General features: G+C 33.7%; 1 protein-coding gene across 1 annotated transcript in view; it reads right to left on the bottom strand.

Moving 5' to 3' along the window:
• Positions 1–6,321: 6,321 nt before the first annotated feature.
• The window catches only part of LOC125819115 (protein HUA2-LIKE 2-like), a 28,115-nt gene continuing 11,855 nt past the window's right edge, over positions 6,322–22,581 (bottom strand). The window contains exons 5-20 of the mRNA XM_049498633.1: positions 22,304–22,412; positions 22,089–22,201; positions 21,803–21,990; positions 21,200–21,683; positions 20,627–21,071; positions 20,317–20,543; positions 19,652–19,711; positions 19,474–19,566; positions 19,163–19,242; positions 18,537–18,564; positions 17,361–17,498; positions 17,183–17,259; positions 16,456–16,517; positions 16,151–16,269; positions 7,937–8,104; positions 6,322–6,505 (exon numbers count right to left, since the gene is read on the bottom strand). Coding sequence (XP_049354590.1) covers positions 6,473–6,505; positions 7,937–8,104; positions 16,151–16,269; positions 16,456–16,517; positions 17,183–17,259; positions 17,361–17,498; positions 18,537–18,564; positions 19,163–19,242; positions 19,474–19,566; positions 19,652–19,711; positions 20,317–20,543; positions 20,627–21,071; positions 21,200–21,683; positions 21,803–21,990; positions 22,089–22,201; positions 22,304–22,412 — 2,424 coding nt within the window. The 3' untranslated portion in view covers positions 6,322–6,472. The remainder of the gene's footprint in view (positions 6,506–7,936; positions 8,105–16,150; positions 16,270–16,455; positions 16,518–17,182; positions 17,260–17,360; positions 17,499–18,536; positions 18,565–19,162; positions 19,243–19,473; positions 19,567–19,651; positions 19,712–20,316; positions 20,544–20,626; positions 21,072–21,199; positions 21,684–21,802; positions 21,991–22,088; positions 22,202–22,303; positions 22,413–22,581) is intronic.

The following is a 22,581-nucleotide window of genomic DNA, read 5'->3' as shown; positions in this document are numbered from 1 at the left end:
ATTTGAATTTTATGAATATTAAAATTTAAAAGTTTAAAGAACCCTCAATTGGTTATCTAACTGATTTCTTGTTGATACTTAGGTAAAGTTAATAAATCTTCTTGTTAGTATAGTTAACTAGTCTGTTGTATTCCTCCTTTCATTTCTTTTAGTTGTCATGATAAGATTTAACACAACATTTAAAAAAATGTTAATAAGGAGTGTTGTTTGACCAATATCTCTCTTATTAATTCTTTAATATTTATCTATATATATATGTCTCTTAATTCTAGAATAATTAATATTAAGCGTAAAGTTAGAAAAATATAATTAGTTCTCTCTTGATTGTTTAAATTAACAACTATTTTGAAACAAATATTTTTAATATACATGACTATCAAAAAGAAACAGAAGGAATATCATACAACATCTTTTCCGCCATTAACCTCAACCATTCAAACATACGTGATACGTTCATGACTATTAATAGTACAAAATAAATGTACAACTTACATCTGATCAATTTGTCACAACTATCCGCACCTAAAGGTGTGAATGAAAAATGAAGAGTTGAGATTTTTCTAAAGAGTTGTGATTTTTACGAAAGGTTGTGATTTTTTTTTTAAGGGTTTTAATTTTTTGGAAAGATTGTGACTTTTTCAAAGGGACTTTCCGATAAGGCACAATAAACATTTGTTTACACTACCCTTTTATTGTCTATAAATAGAGGGGTTCCTCTTTCCAAAACAACGATTTTTTGAACTTTTTCTTATTCTGCAGAAACAAATTCTAGTGTACTTTACTATCTTTGAGTGAATCGCTCACACCATGATTTTAGGTACCAATACATCGGTGAGTAAGATCGATCTATTCTAGGAGGATATATTACATTAGCCTCGAGTACTTGAGAGGAATAATTTTCTTAAGGATACACTGTGTATTCAGCGAACTCGATTTTCTTCTTTTCAATATTGTTTATGTTTTCTTGTAGATTATATTTTCTTTACTGATGTTAACTTTATAGTTTGAAAATATACTTTAAACTTTGTTGTTTCTTACAAAATTTTGCAAAGTTATTCTTCTAAGTATCTTAGTATAATACAAATAGATAGCAATATCCACCACAATATATAATTATCCAATTAATATAAATCATAAGCACATTTTTTAGAAATACAACAAAACAGTAAAATCATGTAAATCATATTCAGAAATACAATAAAACAATATAATCTTCATCTGGCCAGAACCCTCTAACACTCCCTCAATAATTATATGTCTCACTCTAGTCTGTACGCACATGCTTAAGGGTCTTAATTTTATCCATATAATCATGGCCTGAAAGGTGCCTAGGTGTTCATGTACTGTATTAAGTGATACACAAATTCATCATTCATAAGATCATCACAATATACAATTAATATGGTAAAAAGATACAATGGGGGATAAGTGTAACTACTCGTCCCTTCGTCACATGAGAACTATTTGTGAAAGAAATCAAGCTAGAAAACTTTTTGAATAACGACTTGAAAATTTTAGCCTAGGCTACTCTCTGATGGAATATGAGCGAGATAGAGTCGAGGACAATCCAGAAATGGATTGGATAATATTTCTAAACTTGAATTAATTTTTCTATTTGCTAAGATATTAAGGAGTCTATAGGTTCAGAATCAAATTCAGGTGAGTAAAACTCCTGAAATCAAACTTGGCATGAAGGAAATAGTTAATTTGGGACATTAAGGGTCAAAGGTATGTTGCAAAAAAGGGTTTTTCAGGAGATTCAAGTCTCTGGAGTTCATGTTATCTACTATAGCAAGCGACAAGACGCTATAGTAGGCACATGTAGGCGCTATAATGGGATGAGAACCACTATAGCAAGGTAAATCGAGATTTTATGCAGAAAAAGTTTTAAAACCTCCTATTTTCTAAAACATTGTTAATGTGATTATTGCATGTTGGTCCATGAGTGACCGAAATTTGTGTTTAAATGTTGGGATAGTTCTTGTGTAGATCGGATTTGTATGTTAAATATTGTGGATGGTGTTTTAGGGATCTTTGGTGGTCCAGATTATTTGAAAGGTGTAATGAATCAGGTATGGCTTGTCGTGCTAAGGTTGTTCATGTTTATTGTTCATATTAACTCAAGGTGAGGAGACTGAAAGTTCGGACTATGCTATACTTGTGATTACAATTGTATATTATTTGTTTTGTTAAGTTTTGATTACAATGCATGGCTAATGACCCGATCTGATGCATAGTTTTATTGTTGAGACTATCTATGATTGTTCAGTGTTTAGAACATATAAGGCAAGGGATATTTGAGTCAAGATGACCGAGTTGGTGTAAGGTGGGAGTTTCAGGTACTGGTTCAAAAGGGCCCGATATTAGCATGAAAACTTGAAAGAGAGTAGTAGGTTGGTTAACAGAGCTAGTTGTGGCCTTTCATTCGGAAATCTCTATGTGATAGAAGGGTTAGATTATGATTCAATATGAGAGTGACATAATAGGTAGGCTTGGGAAGCCTTAGGGTGATATAACATGTAGGCTTGAGAAGCCTTAGAGTCGTTTAACATGTATGCTTGGGAAGTCTTAGGGTGGCATAACAGGTTGGCTTGTGAAGCCTTAAAATGACATGAAAGGTAGGCTTGAGAAACCTTAGAGTAACATAAAAAGTAGGCTTGAGAAGCTTAGAGTAGAAAGATGGTCGATTGTTTAATGGTAGAGTTGGCAACGAAATGTATAAGGTAGGACGCTGAGATCAAAATGTACTAGTTTATGGGTGTTATACCTAGGATGGTGAAAGCATGTAGATAGAGACTTGGGGTGGTGTAACTTTCATATTTCATGTTTCCTTCTGAATGTCTACTTTCTATTATGTGGTCGATTTGGATCGATCGATGATGCCTACTAGTACGTGTTATTTGTACTAATACTACTCTTGCTATGAAATTGTCATAGTCTGATTGTAGAATTCAGTGATGTTTCTTAGGTGAATGCGATGGTAATATCTGACAGCTTCTACTCAATGTTCCTTATGGTGGGAGTTGTATCTTATTTTCTTTATAAACTATATCATCTTAGTAGCTTTTATACTTGTTTAGTCTAGTACCTTGGGGAGTTAGTGTGTTCTTTTGTAAATAACCTTGAGTTTTAAATCTAGTTAATAGTAATTCCATAATTGCATAGGGTGTTAGATTATGTTTTATTCATTTTCCGCGTGTTATAATGAAATTTGTGATTGAGGGTTCTCTTATCTAAGTGTAATAGTAAACGTCCTCACGATCCAATGGATTGGATCTTGGATCGTAATAATAAGTCTCCTCATTATTATACTTAACATAGTAAAAGAAACTCTGCATTAAATATTTATATAAACATCAAATTATAATTGCTTAATTCATAATGTTACTTCATTAAATCACTTAACTACGATAACTTGATGTATTTTGATTTAAGAAGGGTATAGATATAACACTTGTTGACAATGTATGTACAGTCAGTGGCGGATTCAGGATTTTCATTTAGGGGTTCGAAAAATAAAAGAATAAACGCGTGAATAAGCCAACAAAATATAATTCCAAGGAAGTAGTAGTATATAGTTTATAGGTACAAAAAGTTAGTTTTGTTATAACATATCTTTAGCACGTTTGGATTTTTTTAGATTTAAATCTTCTCTTTTAGAATTATTTTTTTTAAAAAAAAAGGTGAAAAATTGGTCCTGAAACTAAATGAAGTGAAGATAAAAAATTAAAATGTTAACAATAAGATTTGAACCCTGAATGCAAGAGTCAATTTAAAAGTAGAACTACCAATACACTATAACTTATTTCTTGTTCATGAGAGGGTTCAAAATTAATATATCTATATAAATATAAAAGATTTACCTTATATATACCATATAATTTTTTACCAAAAAATTCAGGTGAACTCCTAAAACCCATATGTATCCGCCCCTGTGTACAGTTCTAAGGAGACAAGAAAATACTAATGAGCTTTAACTCAAAACATTGACATCGAAATACTACTATTTTTAATACAAAAACCTTACAAAAAACAGATTTTTTTAAAAGAAACTCTAAAAGCAGGCAAACATCTTGAACAATCTGGAAAAAACATAAAGCAAATTATAATAACACTGTGATAATTATAATATTTCTTTTGACATACTTTATTTGTCACATTTTCTATATACACGTTCCTTAATGAACTATGTATTTTAACTATTATGTTAAGTCTCTTTTCAATGAATATTCTCTTTATTTACTAACATGTTCTCTTCACTTAGAAAATCATTTATTTTAAAAATAATATTTTTTTTGTCTCAATTTATGTGACACTTTTTATTTTTTGAGAGTCAAACAATTCAAGTTTGATAGGAAATTTGCACGTAGAATCTTTAATTTTTTTGAAATGAAATTTATATATTTGTTAACTACGTAAAAAGTATTATAAGTCATAATAATTGACAATTTAAAATAATCAAAAGATATATGAAACAATGACGGTCAAAGATTCACTTGTTTGAATCTCGAAATTTAAAAAGTGTCACATAAATTAAAACGAAGGGAATAACATTGTTTAATTAATAGAAAATCTAAGTGTAAATGCAAATAGTTCTCTTCACTTAGATTTTAAATATTCTCTCATTCTACTTAATTATATTTTAAAATAATAACTATTTTAATATTATTTATTTTTAACAAGAACGACAAGTAAAATAATCCATAGGATATTACATAAAGTTTTCAAATAGTAGATAGTATATAATTTTGATTAGATGTGACATTGTGATTTGGAAGGAGCTACACATAACTAGCACTTTTGTTTGCATTGACACGTTGACACTTATATGATTGAGTGCTCATGTATTTCCAAAAATACCCTTATAGGGTACAGATTTTTGTGGGATATAAATGTTAATTATATCAAATTACTTGCTAGATAATTACTCTAATAATTAATTTATTTAGGAATTAATTTATATATAATCATACTAAAAGAGAGAGAGATAAAGAAACAAATCAAAAGGTCTTTACCAAAATACCAGATTGCATCATGACAACAAGTAGGTACGTACATAGGTCGGTTTGGTTTGATTATTCATTAAAAAAAATCTAAACCAATTATATCGATTTATTAAATTTAAAAATAAAATCAAACCACATAAAGTCAAGTTTTTTTTTATTTCGACTTTAGTCGGGTTTTTTCGGTTTTTTCAGTTTTTTATTATACGGTATTTGAAAAAGAGATCAAATATATTTTCACTTACCTGTGTGATAAGCCAAATTTAAAAAATGTTAAATTAATAGAAATTTTAGAAAAGACAGTAAAATTCACATGAGTATAAAATATATTTTTTTTGAAATATCAACGTTCATTATGTTAAATTAATAAGATTAAAGACTACAAGCAAACTGAATACAAAACAAAATATTTACAAAGTAAATTGTTAACTTCGAATTTGAAAAACTATAACGATATAATTGTAACTTCGGATCTTAATACAAAATAAAATATTTACAAATTTTACAAGCTCAAATTTGAAATAAAATATATAAACTAACTAAAAATATATTAACAAAGTAGATTATAAATAATATTTTTTATCTATATATATATATGTTTGATTTGGGTTCGGTTTGACATTTTTTCTTTTAATACCAAACCAAACCAAGAGTGATTGATTTTTTTTCCGATTTGATTTGGTTCGCGGTTCGATTTGGCTTGTACACCCCTAATGACAAGTATATTTCATATACAAAACTTGTTTGCTTCTTAATAGGTAATATCAATTTACATACAAAAAGATACTGAATAGGGGTGTCAAATAGACAGGTTGAATTAAAATTGAAAATATTAAAATAAGTTAAGAAATTGGATTGGATCCTAACCCACCCAAATTTACTTTGGACTCAAATGGATTAGGCTCAAATGGTAAAATGGGTTAGATCTTGACCCACCTAATTTGACCTGCTTAATCTCAATAATTTTAATATATTATTATTTAAATTTTATATCAACAATTTGAATTTTAATTCAACAATTTTTTTAAAAAAAAAGTTACAAATGGACAGATAAATCTTAAAAGATATAAAATAGTCATTCATTTAATATAGAAACATACATTACATCAATGTAAATAAAGAATCTTTAAAACAGATTAAAATTGGAGATTAAATTGGGCTCAATTGAGAATTTTCTTAAAATGGATTAAGGCTTGAATGAGTTGAGATTGAACTCAATTCATATTCTCTTGAGCCCACCCTTAAAATTTTGGACGAATTGAACAGATTAGGTATAGTTGGACTTATTTTTGACACCCCTGAGGATACAACTTCAAGCTAAAATACAGAATATACAATAGTATATTAGCAAATAAATCATTCAGTCACAAAAAGGGATGAACTTAAACTTAAGAGCACACCAACTATTAGCAAATACAATTTTGTCAGAAAGCTTCTTCTACTGTCCTCTTTACTTAGACACAATCTTCTCAATTCTCCCCCAATGCCTTCTGGATATCTGCCTGCAACAAAATCCAAGCAAGATTTGCTACTTAGTTGTTAAAACCATTTAAGAGTGTACAAGGACAAGCAGGCAGGAGCTACGGGCGCGGGGTTCATCCGAGGTCAACATAAATTTTTATGTATATAAATATACAATAGAGGTTGAATCCTATTGGTTGGCTTCTTCATGTGTTTAACTTTTTCAAATTGTGGATCACCTTAGTGAAAATCCTGATTCCATCAGTGAGAACAAGGAACTAGTTCTTCAATTAGAATCATCGTACCCAAATTTTTGTTAAGACGCAAATTTTAAGTATTGGACTAAATGTAAAAGATATGACTAGCCCACAATCTCTAGGCGAGCAGCAAGCAGCCTCTTGTATAGGGTTCTGAACCTATCTGAATAATAAGAGGAAATGGGCGTTCAGCCACTTGACTACAAGTAGAAGGGCAAGCCAAAACTGACTCCTAAGAAGTTGCTGGCTTGAGATATCTGAAATGTAAACAACTAGAAAATTTTCTCTAACCTAATTGGCACTAATGTTTGTATAGTACTCTTTTTCCCCTTCATTATACTAAGTTGATAGATTCTCACGGAGAATCAGAATTTCAGATGTAGAGGCTAACAAGGTGGCGTTAAGAACGCTTAGTAGTATGTATCTATATCATAATCTTTGCAAGAAATTAATGAATGCAAACAAGAGATATAACAAATGCTTTACATTTCTAGTCTACACAGGAAAGTCTATTAAAACCTTTATTGCTCCTTCCTTTGTTTCTTTGTCCTAAAAAATATGTTCAGTTGTGTTATTAATTAAAGCATATTCTCAAGTTCAGCGGAATTCTTCTGAACAAACACTACTATCATTTCACCAACAGTTCTCTTCTTTTTTTTATGCCATTCTTACAACTTTCCTCCATCTAGCAGTATAAAACTCTAATTTGTGTTACCGAGGTATGAGAAGACCAAACTATTATGTCATGGAGTGAAGGGCAATATAGGTATTGTTACAGAAAGACAAAATAATCCTAGCATGGGATGGAGAGTGATAAAGACTAAAGAACTTGAAAAGATGCTTGTGCATAATTTTGTCAAATCCTACTGTGCTATGCTATCAACCATGACCATTTTATACAAAAAATATCCACGATGGTCATTGGACTAAAAGGGATGGTGACTGAGGAAACAATCAACATTTGGTTTCATCAGAGAACAACTATAAAGGATAATCAAAGTGTGGTTTATCAGTGTTCTAGAGGAGAATTGACAAGGTGTATTTACTCAAAACCACCGCGGAAGTGATACCTTAAGAGAACTTATGATTATAAGCAAGGGAAGGATAACCATACAAATTTCAGTATTAGTGTGGGTATTGTGTTGCATTGTTTTGTACAGTGCTGAGTGAGTGTGTGTGTGTGTGTAAATGAGAGAGAGAGAGAGAGAGAGAGACCTTGATTGATAAAGGTGGAGTGGTTGAGCCATAGCGCTGGATAACTTTCCCTTCCTTATCAACCAAAAACTTGGTGAAATTCCATTTGATACTTTTACTGAGGAAACCACCTTTGCTTGCTTTAAGGAATGTGTAGACTGGTGCCTCATTCGGACCATTAACTCGCACCTGAGAATCAAATCTTTGTGATTAAAGTTTGTTACTAAGTCCTCTATGTTGCAATCAAACAACAATATAAGCTTTATTCATATATTTTGGTTCAAAATCTTAATTAAGACTGAATACATATTCTATGCAGAATGCTGTACTCACGAAAGACGGTTGCTTCCAGATTTGGGTAGAGAGACAAGAATACGTACATGACAATGACACATCATAACTGGAAACCTTGAAATCTTCGATTTAGATGATATTATTCTCCAAATCTAAACTTTATTAGGCTAAAATATGTGCTTAACAGAGAAATGACAGTTTTCAAGTTATCAGATGTAGGATCTGAAGAGGAACATGCAGTTGGATTGCAAGACCAAAACAATCAAAGCTTAATTGTTTTAGGGAAGAATAAGAATGTGTGGTTTATTATTAAGGCAAAACGATAACTATCATTAAGAAAATAAATCTTGGGGCTAACTCAGCCTCAAAAGCTAGCTCATGAGGTGATGATCATCCAAAACAATGCAAGGAGACAACCACCTATTCTTAAAACCAACCAAACACCTCTCCGCATGCCCATGATTGAGCATCTGGAGCGTGCACAACATAACATAAGGGCCCAACATTGAGTAAAACAAAAATTGCAATGAGCTTGATTCTGATACCATACTAAAAAAATGATTTTGGGTCTACCTCAAGTCCAAATGTAAGCTCACAGTGAGAATTACCCAAGACAACATAAGAAAATAACAACCATTTTCTCAACCAATATGGTCAAGTAACAACTATAATCCACAACTAGACCATTATAGCATCAAGGGAGAATTTTAAACAAAATAGTGCAAGACCGTCCTTGCACAGGGAAGTTACACGTAGTTCATAAACACTCAAATATTTTAAGCATCTCAATCGGGAACAATTTATTAAGCAGCATTTCTTTAGGGGGGAGGGGGACTCAAGGATAAATGGCATAAAAAGTAGGGTACCCAATATCCAGAGAGGGCAAAGAAATTATTATCACATTCTTTCCCCTTATTATATCGTAGATTTAATTAGAGCCAGACTAACTTTGGTAGTCCATATCAAGCGATAGCAGAGTGCATGGTGATAATTCTTAAGAGGTATTCTAGCAATTGCAACCACGGCTTCCATTTTCGAACATATATTTTATCAGCTTAATGGATGTTAACAATATAGCCAACTGTCTTTTTTTTTATGAAGTATATAGCCAACCTTTTTTCCACTACGCTTTTCACAGACATTTTACATAGACTATTTTTTGCTCTATCTTTTTAAACGATGCAGTTGTATAACACCAAGATCCAATTACTATGTACATCTTATTGCAGAACAGAAAATTAAATAAAATATGAAAATAACTCAAAACTGAATGCTAAGGTGAACAAATAGGAACAAGTTCAAAGAGAGAGAAAGAGGGATATGGTATAGCCAATATTTTAAAAAAGAAACGACAATATGAATTCAGTAGTAAAAAACAGAGAGAAGTTCTGATTGTTCATGGCATACTTGAAGGCAATGATTAGCTAACTACAGAAAAGGACATACTGGCAATCTTGCAAAATACTCTCGAGGACAATAAAAATGGGAAAAGAGGATCCATATGGCTAAACCACAACACAGTTAAATGATCCATAAACTTCAGCAATTTAGCCACAGATCAGTTGGTTCTTGAACTTCTACAATTACTTTAATTCCTCTTCTAGTCATATGATTATATAAAGTGTAATCTCAACTTTATCAACCCAAAAAAAATTATAAGAAAAAATAGTACGTTAAGTGCAGGAGTACACAACATTTGGCAGCTATAAGTTATAACAGCATTTCAAAGTTTTCACATTACAGTTGCTCCTAGTTCAAACTCTATTTTACATTTTAGCCCACCTTGCAACTTGTCACTAGTTACATCAACATGAGGTTGGGATTTTTGTAATTGCCTAAACCTATATTTTGATGCTTCGGTATCATAATTGGCAGGAGGATTGGAATGAATTAAGCATCTCTCCATCTGAACTTGTACTGTTCTTCAGTTTTTTTCCGTCATTTTCTCTTCTTTTCTTTGCAACTTCTGAACTACTTTGGGTTCCTTTGATTTGAATTGGCACTCTAGTTACAACTCGGAATCAAAGCATCACTTCCTAGAGCTTGTGAACTGCACTAATGGTGAATGATTTGAAGCTTAAGGGTGTCAATCGAGGAACAAAGGAGCTTGAATTCAGCTTCAAGCATTTATAATCAACAACTACAAAAGTTCTGGAAGCTATAAACATCTAACTGAAGATTTCAAGAAGAAGAAAAAGTTTCTTTGTATTTCTTGATGAATAAACAACCTATGATAATGGGTACTTATGCAGTGAGCCCTAAGACTAAACAAGGAAAGATAATATTACATAACCAATTACAATGAATTCAAAGTGCCTTGAGGCCTTAAAGGGTAAGAATGGTGTTACTGTTCCTCCAAAGGTATTGGGTGTTTTTGCTTTGTTCACATTACAAACTCTGGGAAACTTGATCCTATAGCTCTTAAATGTGTCTTTATTGGGTATTCTCTAACACAGAAAGGGTACAAATGCTATCACCCTCCTTCTAGGAAATTCTTTGTCAGCATGGATGTTACCTTTCAAGAATTTGAGCCCTATTTCAGCATTAGAGATGGTTTTTCGTAGTTCTATTGTTGAAAGTGAAAATGGAGAAAGAATTCAGGGGGAGGCTGTTGGGCATTTGGATATTGATAACTTAATCAAGGAGAAATAGAGCAGAAGAAGTCATCATGCAATCTGCCGAACCGAATTTTGTTCTTCTCGTGAATTATCAACATTTCCTAATGAGTTAGATTTGCATGTTGCTCACAGGAAAGGAGTCAGATTTTGCATCAAACACCCATTATCTAACTTTGTTTCCTATAATTTTGCCTCTCCTTCCTATAGAGCCTCTACCTTGCCTATTTCTTTTGTGTCTATTCCCTAGAATTGTAGGGAAGCTTTTGTAGATTCTAAATGGAAGCAAGCTATGATTGAAGAAATGAAGGCCTTATCAAAGAATGAGATGTGGTAACTTGTGGCACCACCACCGGACAAGAAGTTGGTTGTAAATAGGTTTTACTGTTAAATATAAAGCTAATGGTTCCATTGTTAGATTCAAAGCAAGATTGGTGGCTAAGGGGTTCACTCAGTGGAATAGATTATCACGAGACATTTTCCCCTGTTGGAGTAGAATTCTCATCTTGTGCAGCTAATCTTGATTGGGACTTACAACAACAGTTTGATGTGAAGAATGCATTTCTTCATGGAGAGTTAGAAGAGGAGGTATACAAGGAGATTACTACTGAATTTCTTCATGGAGAGTTAGAAGAGGAGGTATACAAGGAGATTACTACTGAATAAAGTCGAGGAAAGGTATGCAGACTGAAGAAAGCCTTGTACTGAGTGAAGCAATCTCCTAGAGGTTGGTTTGATAGATTCTGCAAAGCAATGATATCATTCGGTTACCAACAAAGGAATGTTGATCACACTCTCTTCATTAGACATCAAAAGGGTGAACTCACTCTTCTCATAGTTTATGATGATGAAATAGTGAAGACAGGAGATGACAAAGAGGAGATAATTCGATTGAAGAAGTTGTTGTTGGAATAGGAATTCAAGATCAAGGATATTGGAAAACTGCAATACTTCTTAGGATTTGAGGTTCCTAGATCAAAAAGAAGAATCATTATTTCTCAAAGAAAGTATATTTTTGACCCCTTGAAAGAAACTGGCATGATAGGTTGCAAACCAGCAGAATCTCCCAATGAAAGCAACCACAAATTACAGAGCAGAGTTGGAGAGTCAGTTTATAAGGAGAGATATCAGAGGTTGGATGAAAGACTCATTTGTCCCTCTCACACTAGACGAGATATAGCCTATTCAATTAGACTAGTGAGTTAGTCCATGCATGATCCCCCAGATTCTATACAAGCTGTCTTTCACATTTTGCGGTATCTGAATTCGTCTCCAGGGGAAGGTCTACTTTTCTCCAGACATGGTAACCTCCAAATAGAAGACTTTACAGACGCGGATTGGGCTGGATCTCTAGATGAAAAAAGATCTACATTCGATTATTGTACAATTATAGGAGGAAACCTAGTTACTTGGAGAAGCAAAAAGCAAAGTGTAGTTGCTAAATCAAGTGCGGAGGCAGAATATAGAGCTATGGCCCAGGGAGTTTGTGAACTTTTGTGGTTACAAAAGCTGTTATAGAAATTGAGATTGTATGGAAAAAGGAACTTTCCTTGTATTGTGACAATAAGGTTGCAATCAGTATAGCCAAAAATCCAGTCCAACATGACCTAACAAAGCATGTTGAAATTGATCGACACATCATCAAAAAAAAAAGTTACGAGTGGTATCTTGAGGTTGGTCCATGTGTCATCGGAAAAGCTACTACCTGATGTGTTAACCAAAAGCCTCAACAAACGGATTTTTTATACACTGGTTTGCAAGTTGGGCATGTGCGACATCTTTGCACAAACTTGAAGGCGAGTGTTGATTGATACTGATCATCCTATCCTATCCTATCCTATATTATTAAAAGTGGGAAGTTCAAGTGCAAAGTTGAAATACCATTTACCTCTACACTAAATTAAACTATCATAAAACATCTAATTAATTAAATAATAATCATATAGATGTAGCAATTTGATTCCTCATCATGTTACTGTATATTTTTTAAAAGTATTTAGCTTCGACTTTTAATTGTGTAGATTACAGGTGTAGCAACAACTGTACAAGAAATCGATTATAACTTGCCATTTACCAGGACATGTAACTGGCAAAGCTTTTAAAGATGTTGCTTAGGAGCGTCAAACTTCTTCAAGTTTATATCAAAATTTGTGTCATCCTCATTATTTCAGAACAAAATTTCCAATATGAGTTTTACCATAGTTTTTCCGTGTTCAATTTAGTTCGTGACGCATCTCAAAAGAATTATATGCTTCTAAATTTTAATAGATAGCTACTTTGCCGATAAGATGAAAAAAAAAATATGACAGTAAATCTATAATACATATTATAAGTTTGTATATAATTCACTTTCAATTTATTTTTGTTGCCTTTATTAATTTTTTTCTTTTGGATTGTTATGATCATGGGTGCTAAAATGATAATAGATAGCTACTTTGCCTTTTGTTTCGTCAGATTTAGTCTTATTTTTTAGCTCAATTTACAGGTTACTAACAAAGTATTACATTCATGAAACCTTTACCGTATTAATTTGTCTTTTGTTACTCAAAAATATTTCAATAATCTTGTCTGATTATGCAAAATCTATATTTCAACAATCTTGATCATGCACAATCTAGTACTCCCTCCGTTTTAAAAAGAATGACCTCCTTTCCTTTTTAGTTTATTTCAAAAAGAATGACCTATTTCTTTTTGTGATAACATTTTACTTTCAGCTTTTCACGTGGCTTGTTTAAGACCACAAGATTAAAGGGCAATTTTATACATTCGACATAACTTTAATTTAGGACCACAAGATTCAAAAGTTTTCTTTATTTTCTTAAACTCTGTGCCAAGTCAAACTAGGTCACTCTTTTTGAAACGGAAGGAGTACTAAATAGTTTGATATACACGTGCAACGCATGTGTCCAAAAACTAGTAACTTAATATAGGAGTAGAACAATATTGTATTGATTTGTAATTGATTAGGAATTGATTATGTGATATTTTCTTTCCTTATTTAGTTTTAGGACTCATTGTATAAGCACCCATTCTCATGGGTATTCATCAAGAAATACAAAGAAACTTTTTCTTCTTGAAATCTTCAATTCCATTACATCTTTCAAACAGATCCTCCTACCACCCCTCTATAACTTATGGATAAGGTGAAGAAGAACAATTTACAAAGAGCACTAGGCAGGATAAAAATGCAAGTTAATAAATAGATGCTGAAGGGGTTTTGAAATCAGTGACTAGGTTTATACAACGTTACAAACCACTAGGCAATCCTTAATGCCTATCAGGAAGAACTTAACGTTGTCTCTGAATATTTTGGGTGATACCAAACCATACAAAGATTGGAAGCAGAAGCAGCAACATATAATTTGCAACTGCTAGTATAATTAAAGATTCACTCAAATGTTTCATGTCTAACAGCTGAAAAAGAGGATTGGATAGAACTCAAACTCCTTTCAACTGACTTACCAGTTTGCACCCCCAATGGACCACCCTTGATCAATGCAATTGCAATACTGAACATAACTAAACAAGTTTTAGTTCAGTAGGTGAATCTATTACCAAAAAGCCCAGATGAATAACATCATTTTCTTTGCTCTCAATTTCCAGATTTAAAACCTCAAGGACAAGTTTTTTCTGAAGGAGAAAGAAACATATAATACTTTAAGCTTGAAAAAGTAAGTGCACATTTGGCCATTACAACTGTATTTCCAGAATTCAACTTAACAAAATTTCAGTTTCGTCCTAGCCTCTCAGGTCACACATTATTTTTCATATTACCCCTGATCGCAAACAGCCTCTCTGCCCCACAAAGGTAGGTAAGGTCTGTGTACATCCTAAACCCCCTCCCCCTCTCTCCCCAAGACCCTACTTGTGAGATTACACTGGGTATGTTGTTGTCGTCGAAAAATTCTTACTACTGATTTCAGTGTGAGTGAGGTTGAGATCGTCACAACTGCCTGAACCTAAGCAGCATCTTTCTTCTTTGAACCTTTTTCTCTCTTTCAAAATTCATTCAATTTTTTTTCTTTCACTTTGCAAATTTTGCAGCTCTACTCATTCTTTTGATTTGAATTAGAGCTCTCATTAGACAGTCAAATGCCTTTACCTTCAGTACTTTCTAGTTCATTTGTCCTTCTATCATGTACAAACTGTTTGCATTTGACGAAACTAGTGAGGGTGTTAACCAGAAGTTTGCACTACGGAGAAACACCCTAAAAAGTAAGTGTTTTAACATTAAATGGAAGACAGAATATATGCATTGTAAATATAGCCATCATAAGAAAAGTGAAGTTGAGGTGAGACTACACAAGTTTGTTGTGCATAAATGTAGACAATCCAGATATCTAGACTCGATATCCTAGGAGAACGGTAAGATAGATGAAGATATAACACATAATTGAAATAGGACGGTGAAATAGAGAAGTGTTACTAGAGTAGTATGTGATAGAAGGATACCTATTAAAGTGAAAGACAAGTTCTATTGAACGGTGGCAAACAACAATGTATCACCGGAGTGAATGTTAGGCCTTTAAGGTCTAGCGTATCCACAAGATTAGTGTCGTAGATGTATGACAATACAAGATTAGATAAATCTAGAAAAGACACGTGTCAAAGGCACAACTTTACACATGTAAGAGGATAAAATAAGAAAAGGTTGTTTGAGAGTATTGGAGCTAACTTAATCACTTGTATGATTTTGCATAATTAAAAGGTTGTTTGAGATAGTTTTGCCATGTCCTACGTAGACTTCCAGATAAACTGGTCCTTAGGTGTGAAACCAAGATAATTGGAAGTGTTAAGAGAGAGGAGATGGACCAAAATCGCGTCGAAAGAAGTTATCTCGAAAGATCTATGAAATTTTGAAATCTATGTAGACTTAGCCAAAAAATAGAATACAATGTTAGAAAAAGATTCTATGTAGACGATAGCACCTAGTTGGGATTATGATTTACCCATGTTGTTTGTTTACATTATGTCCAACATTTTCAACAAGCCTTTTTAATCTTGTCCAAGATATACACATAGGTAGGAGTGCACTTCTAGCGTTAAAAAAAATCTAAATTATTAAATATTGGAATTAAGCATATCAAAATTTAAGTGGAATAAATGGTGAGGATTGATATTGCATATCCTAACTAGCTTGGGATTGAAGTTAAGTGAAATAGATAGCGAGGATTCAAAGATCCTAAACATATGCTTATGACTTGTGTAAGCCAAGGTACCTATAGGAGGATTATAAAAGTGTAACAAGAAACAATGTAAGTCATGACAATAGAGTGAAATGACCGTTGATATTCAAATGATGCTTGCTATCATTCTATTGCCATACCTTTTGGAAAATGGGATATTCTGCGCTAAATCTTGTGCAAGCAAATTCTTGAGCTTGCTCACTTGTACCAGGTTCTTGCTTCAAAAATTGGTTGCAGGGAAAGGCCAAGACTTCAAAACCTGATAACTCAATTCAAAAATATATATGTATAAGGGTCTCTTTAGAGGCACCAATAAACTTCTATCAAGAATGAACAAACTTTCAGAGAAATAAAACATTGAAAGAGTACAACATACCCAATGAAATCCCACAAGTGGGGTCGGGGGGGAAAAGAGTACTTACAAGATACTTAACATAGCACCCACCTTTATCCTTGTATTCGTTGTAGAGTTGAGTCAATTGGGTATAATTTGTGCTTGTGAACCCACTGTTTCAGCCAACATAAAAAATTATCACCAAATGCACAAGGAATCAAAGAACAGAAAAATAATAAATATGTTGGGTTCGTAAGTGATTAGGGCGTCATGCAAAAGCTTACAATTGCAAATCAAGATGGTGATAAATTAGATGACAAAAAGTTATACTAAAAACATAATATTATTATATGGTTTGACCAATTGACCTATGTATGAAAACTAATATAAAAGAAAAAGATTAAAACTGTTGAGAGAAATCTCCCCTAAACAAAACTCTTTAAAGATTACATTGTGGATGATACGAGAAGAAGGGTCTTCCATTTATAGAATTTCAAATGTTTCATCCAAGGAAAGAATAACCAAAAATGAAAAAAAATTATATTTTTCTTTCAGGAAAAGTTAAAGCATTTATAGTAATATTTTGACTTTCTTTTAACCAAAAAAATAAAATTTAAAATATGGTAAGAAATTCATGTCAAAAACCCTAACAAAATGCTTAAAGTTTTGGATTCTTAATTGACATGACAAAAAACAGAAAACCAGTAGAAATATAGCTTAAAGTTGGATTCTTAAATTGACATGAAAAAGGAACAATAAAAAACCAGTAAAAATATAGCTAAAGTTGGATTCTTGAATTGAAAAAGAACAAAAAATCAAGAATTGAAGAGAGAAGAACCATTTGGAGGCAACATTAACAACAAGAAGCACTTTTCCCTTATAGATGCTTAGGTCTACATTTTTCCCTTTGCTGTCCTGGAAACAAGAATTGAAATAAAACAAGAATTAGATAACAAATAAACAGCCATCAACAAAGAAAAAGGAAGCATGTGCATAAGGGGTTGTAAAGGAATCACCTTTACAGTAAATTCATGGATTGATTTCTGTGGAACTGATTTAGAAGCCCCCATTTTTCTGGCAAGACCAATATAAAAGTCTAGCCCAGAATTGGGTTTAAGAAGACAAAGGGAGAGGGATTCGATAACAGCTTTTGGTTATCTGAATTTCTTAAATGTGAATGCAGTTGGGACCTTCATTTGCCACATAATTTTTCCCCTGCTGTCACTTTACCAATTTATGCTTTACCAATCTCTAAGGCGTGTGGTCCCAATTCTTCTGCTTTCGTTAACCGACTTTACATAATGTCATATATTCATATAAGAAATGGTAAGAGTATCGGATAGAATTATTATGAAAAGTTAACCTAAATAATAAAATATTAAAATAACAACACAATCACATCAAATTTGTCATTATACAAGTGAATTTTTTATTGGTATCTAATGATAAATTTAAACAATATAATACAATAAAATTTAAATAATAATCAAAACAAATATTATATTTAAATTAACAAATACAATACAACCAGAATAAGGTGTTAGTTCACAAACTTTTGGTGTACTAACTTATGACATAAAAATAAGAAGTCACTACAATTGTGTGCGACACAACAAAAAAAAACAATTTATGTGATATGTTTTTTTTCTTATTCCAACTTTTTTTTAAAAGTTAAATTAGGTTAAGTTTTAACATAAAAAAATTACTAAAGAATTACTACCACCAGTATGGTTTTAAATACTCCAAAAGAAGGACCAATAAAGATTGTGGTGGAGTAATAAGTAATTGTTCATTCTTAATCGGAAATCTCGCTCCCTGAGTATTGAGTAGTCTTTGTTAAGGAGCACTTTACCTTCAATGTGGGACTTTCTGGTATGAATCTAGATTTAATGCAACTCAAATATGAATACCAGATACCTGGTGAGAAAACCAAAAAGAAATATGCTCCGAAAGAAGGAAAAAATTGAGAGTCATAACAATAAAGTATTTTTCTGAAGTAAGACTTTTTGTCTCTTTTTAACGTGTTACCAACGATAATTAAAGTCAATCAAGAACCGTAAAGTGTTCAAAACTTTTGGACTATTTATTTCTGTAGTCTACTTCATATTTTAAAAATAAATTATGACCGGCTTCCTGGTTTCTCCGCAAACAAAATAACAATAACATACTCAATATAATTTCACTACGCTTACCTCTATCTCGGAGGTAGAAAGATTGTTTCTAATAAACCAAACACAACGTAATAGAAATACAAGAAATAGAACACAAAAACAACTATATATATATATAGCTTTCAATAATACGTCTGGGCTAAAGGCTTCCAACTAAGGGTATCTCTTTCTCAACGTTACCAGTCTGTCATGCTAAATAATGTAATGTGCTTTCCAAACTTCATGGAAAATATTCCAAAATATTGCTTAACAAGATATTTTCAGAAAGGTTGTTCAAGAGCATCACAACACATTCAACCTGCATCAAATCGAGGTTGTGGATACTTTAACACTAACTATAAGTATCCATCTTTGTTATGCCACATTTTTGTTCCTCCAATGTAGGTGGATACACTTGAACCGAGCAAGCTGCTAAAAGACAAGTATTTTTCGGTGAAGCAGGAAGAACGGATCAGGGGAACAGTAGCATCCCAATGAAATAGACACTGGCACTGATTTGACATCGTTCTAGCATGTCAACGCAGCTCAGCGTATTAACAGGCTACAACTACTTGTAACAATAACACACATCAGCCTCAAACAAGTATCGGGTCTATCGCGCATAGTATATTTTGCTACCAAGAGCAAACACAATTTTAATTTATCACCTTATGATTTCAGCTTCACAATTCTGATTACACTGAATGAGGTGAGTTCCTCCAGAATGTACAGGGATCATGTGAGACTTCTATAACAATGAGTGCACATGATGAGTAATAACCTGAAATGCCCTAACTATTGTCGTTGACAGACCTCTTATATTAACTAGGAGAGGAGAGAAGATAAACAGAATAACTAAAGGAAAAAAAAAACAATATAAATTAAATATACAAAACTCAGCTGCCTAGGAATATGCTACAGAGCTCTCTAGATGATGGATTATCCCCCACTCTACAATTGCAAAGGAACGCTAAGATACATATATACAACCATGAACTGCGTCGCTGTTCTCTCCTTCAGTGCACCTCTGCCCACAAATTACGCTCAGATTAGTATAAACAAGCCGCACTACCTGCAAAAATAGGTCAGGTATAAGAACAATGAAAGGAAATTTAACCACTGCCTGAACTGTTCATTTTTTAACAAAGTAGCAGTACCAGCAGCTGTAGCTTCCACTCTTGGGTCATCATCTTATCTTGGTCTCCAAAAGCCAGGACCTGCACAGCAGAAGCCACCATTCTAAGTATTGTGTAAAAAATCCTTAGGAAAAAATACCTTGCCCTTTATTGCATTAATAGTATTTTTTTTAAAAATAGAAAGAGCACGGCAACCCACAAAAGTAATAAGCTGACACCCCACTCACACTTCTATCTTTATTACTTGGAATCTTCACTTGTTTATTGTTCAATTTCACATTGAAAGGTCAAATGATATTTCTGGCCACTTAAATGCTTAAATGTTTTGTTTTCCACCATCAACTTCATCCTATCTACAATTTCAGTAGGCTATAATGTAAACGATTTTGTTTGGCAATTTAACAGCAAAGGTTTAAACCAAACAGCAAGAGTAATAAAGGAAGTACATCAAAAGGTGTAAAACCAAGGCCTGCAATCTACAATTGCACATCAGTGGACAGTGGATAGATTATTAAAACTTCCGTTTAAGTTTTGCCAAAGCTTCTAAGAGAAATTTGATGCAGTCTGCAAGTTATGCATCACATTCACAAGCCCCCATATACCAATTACCGGTTCAACAAAAATTAAATCTTGTTGAATAAAGTAGAGCACTTAAAACATGAAGGGTACTTCAGAAACAAAAGTACATTGGAAATAGAGTAACAGTACATGTGGTTTCCAGATGGATAAAAGAACTCACCTCTAGATGTCACTGGAATTGGGTGTTCAGGTGGTGGTCTGTGAGTAAAGATTTCCCTCCTATTCATACCCCGGGGAGGGTAACCCCACTTGTGGCTTGGTAAAGGTGGTTCATGTGGAACAGGATATGATCCACCAGCATAGTGACCTCTGGAACCATCTGGAAAGCATGGACCTGAAAGAGACGAGCAACAGTGAAACCAAAGGAAATATAGATGGTTGAAATACCCAGGCATTGCAGAATGGCAAATGCCTTACCAGAATAATGGGATGGTGCCACCCAGCTCTCTCCGATTTCACGCCGTGCTGACTTAATTCCATTACGATCTCTGGGAAAACTTCTATTATCTGCATTCTGCATATGGAGTACATTGGAATAAGGGGTTGATATATCCCTCCGCTGATCAGCTTGAACATAAGAGAACTGATTTGAAGGAGCGGGGTGAGGTGGCCGCAAATGGAAGCCCTTGCCAGAAGGCCCATCAGGTGGGTGCACTACATTAGACAAGCCGAATGGTGGATGAGACACAGCTCCAGTACTGGAAGGACGTGAACTAGAAGAATCTAGCAGCTTCAATGGTCCCTCAGCATGAATCTCTCTGCTGTCAGAGGGCTGACAATGAATAGCATCTGAGACTGCCAGATGGACTTGTGCAACTGTACACTGCTGAAAAATGGTTTCCTGCAAGTTGTCTTTGATATTCTGCAAAACATGAACATTCAGATTGCACATGTTAAAATAATTCTACCAAAGCAATAGTTGATCTTACCAATACAAATTCACAAGAAAAAAATTGTACATAGCCCAGGAAAGAAGAAAAACAACTGTACCTGGGAACCCATTGAACACTTTGACTGAACACTACTGGGGGCGAGATTCAATATAGAAGATGGAGGTGGAAAAGAAGATGGCGCTGGCATAACTGAGGGCAGAGGTGGTGGAGGGGGAGATGATGGCAAAGGAGGAGATGAAGGGGGACCATCCTTTGGAAGTGGGGGATGGAAGGAGGCTCCAAAACTGTTCCCATCATCGGGACGTGAAATCTGAGCAGAATCTGTTCCAACGATGTGACTGATGGAAGCAATTTCACCTTCACACACGGGAGACACATCTTCCATTTCAAGTTCACCATCAACATCTTCCAGGATATGTTTGTGCTTCTCAATAGCCAGGATAGCCTCTTCTCCATTGGGCTTTCCAGCAGGGTGTTCTGGAGTGACAGCCTCAAAACTCTCGCCATCAGAATCATCACTTACTTCTTCATCCTTGAGCATTGCAGGCATACGAAACCCAGGAAGTTGAAAACTTGAATTGCTGAACAAGTACAACAAGACTCACAATCAAGACATGTCAAGGGAAAGAGTCGAATCATAAAGTTTATTTTCACCTTTAACAATATCATCTATAATCTATAAGGGTACTATATAAGTTACCTTCCATATTCATCAACCAGCATGCCCTCCATTTCTCTAATTGGATCATCAAAAGGTCTTTCTGTCCTCATGGGACGTCGAGAGAATCCACGACCTAATGATGAACCACAAAAGGATTCAAGCTCTCGTATGTAGGGTCGAATAGCTGACTCGGGAATAATCTTTCTTTCCTGCCAAACCCTCAAAACCTATCAAGAAACAAGAAAGAATATGAGATGTAGGGTTTGATCCAACATTAAATTTGAAATGCAATGGAAGGAACAGAAAAAGGAAATGTTTCACTTACTTTCAAACATTGCCTTCGATTTTCCTGAGAACTACTGCCAGGAGGAGCAGCAGCTGATATGAGACGAGGCAATACTCCCTGAATTGCAGAAGGATATATGCCGCCAATGTGACCTATAATTACAAATACAACCAGGGAATAACATCGTATCAGGAAGATACAAAAGAAGCATACAAGTGCAATGCCAGAAAGTAGAAGATACTCATACAAGTTACCTTTCAGTCCTTTAGAAAACTGTGCAATAGAATCAACAAGAAAAAAAAGATCCACCCTTCTACGTAAGCTCGACTCGATTTCCAACTTTTGAGCAATGATCTCCACAACCTGAGTTCATCATTCAACATCAGGAAACAGGACTAACATGCATAATGGGAAATAAAAGATACAAATTTCAAAATTCCCAGTCCTTGTCACTAGAAACTCAAAACTCAAAACTTCAAATTCCAAACTAGGAAACCAATACAAATGTGCATCTAGGAAGGCGAATTAGTTC

The sequence above is a fragment of the Solanum verrucosum genome, unplaced genomic scaffold, assembly GCF_900185275.1.
Source record: "Solanum verrucosum unplaced genomic scaffold, falcon-dt-bn FXZP01000267.1, whole genome shotgun sequence".
NCBI classification, from domain to species: domain Eukaryota; kingdom Viridiplantae; phylum Streptophyta; class Magnoliopsida; order Solanales; family Solanaceae; genus Solanum; species Solanum verrucosum.
This window is presented reverse-complemented; position numbering and strand designations above follow the sequence as displayed.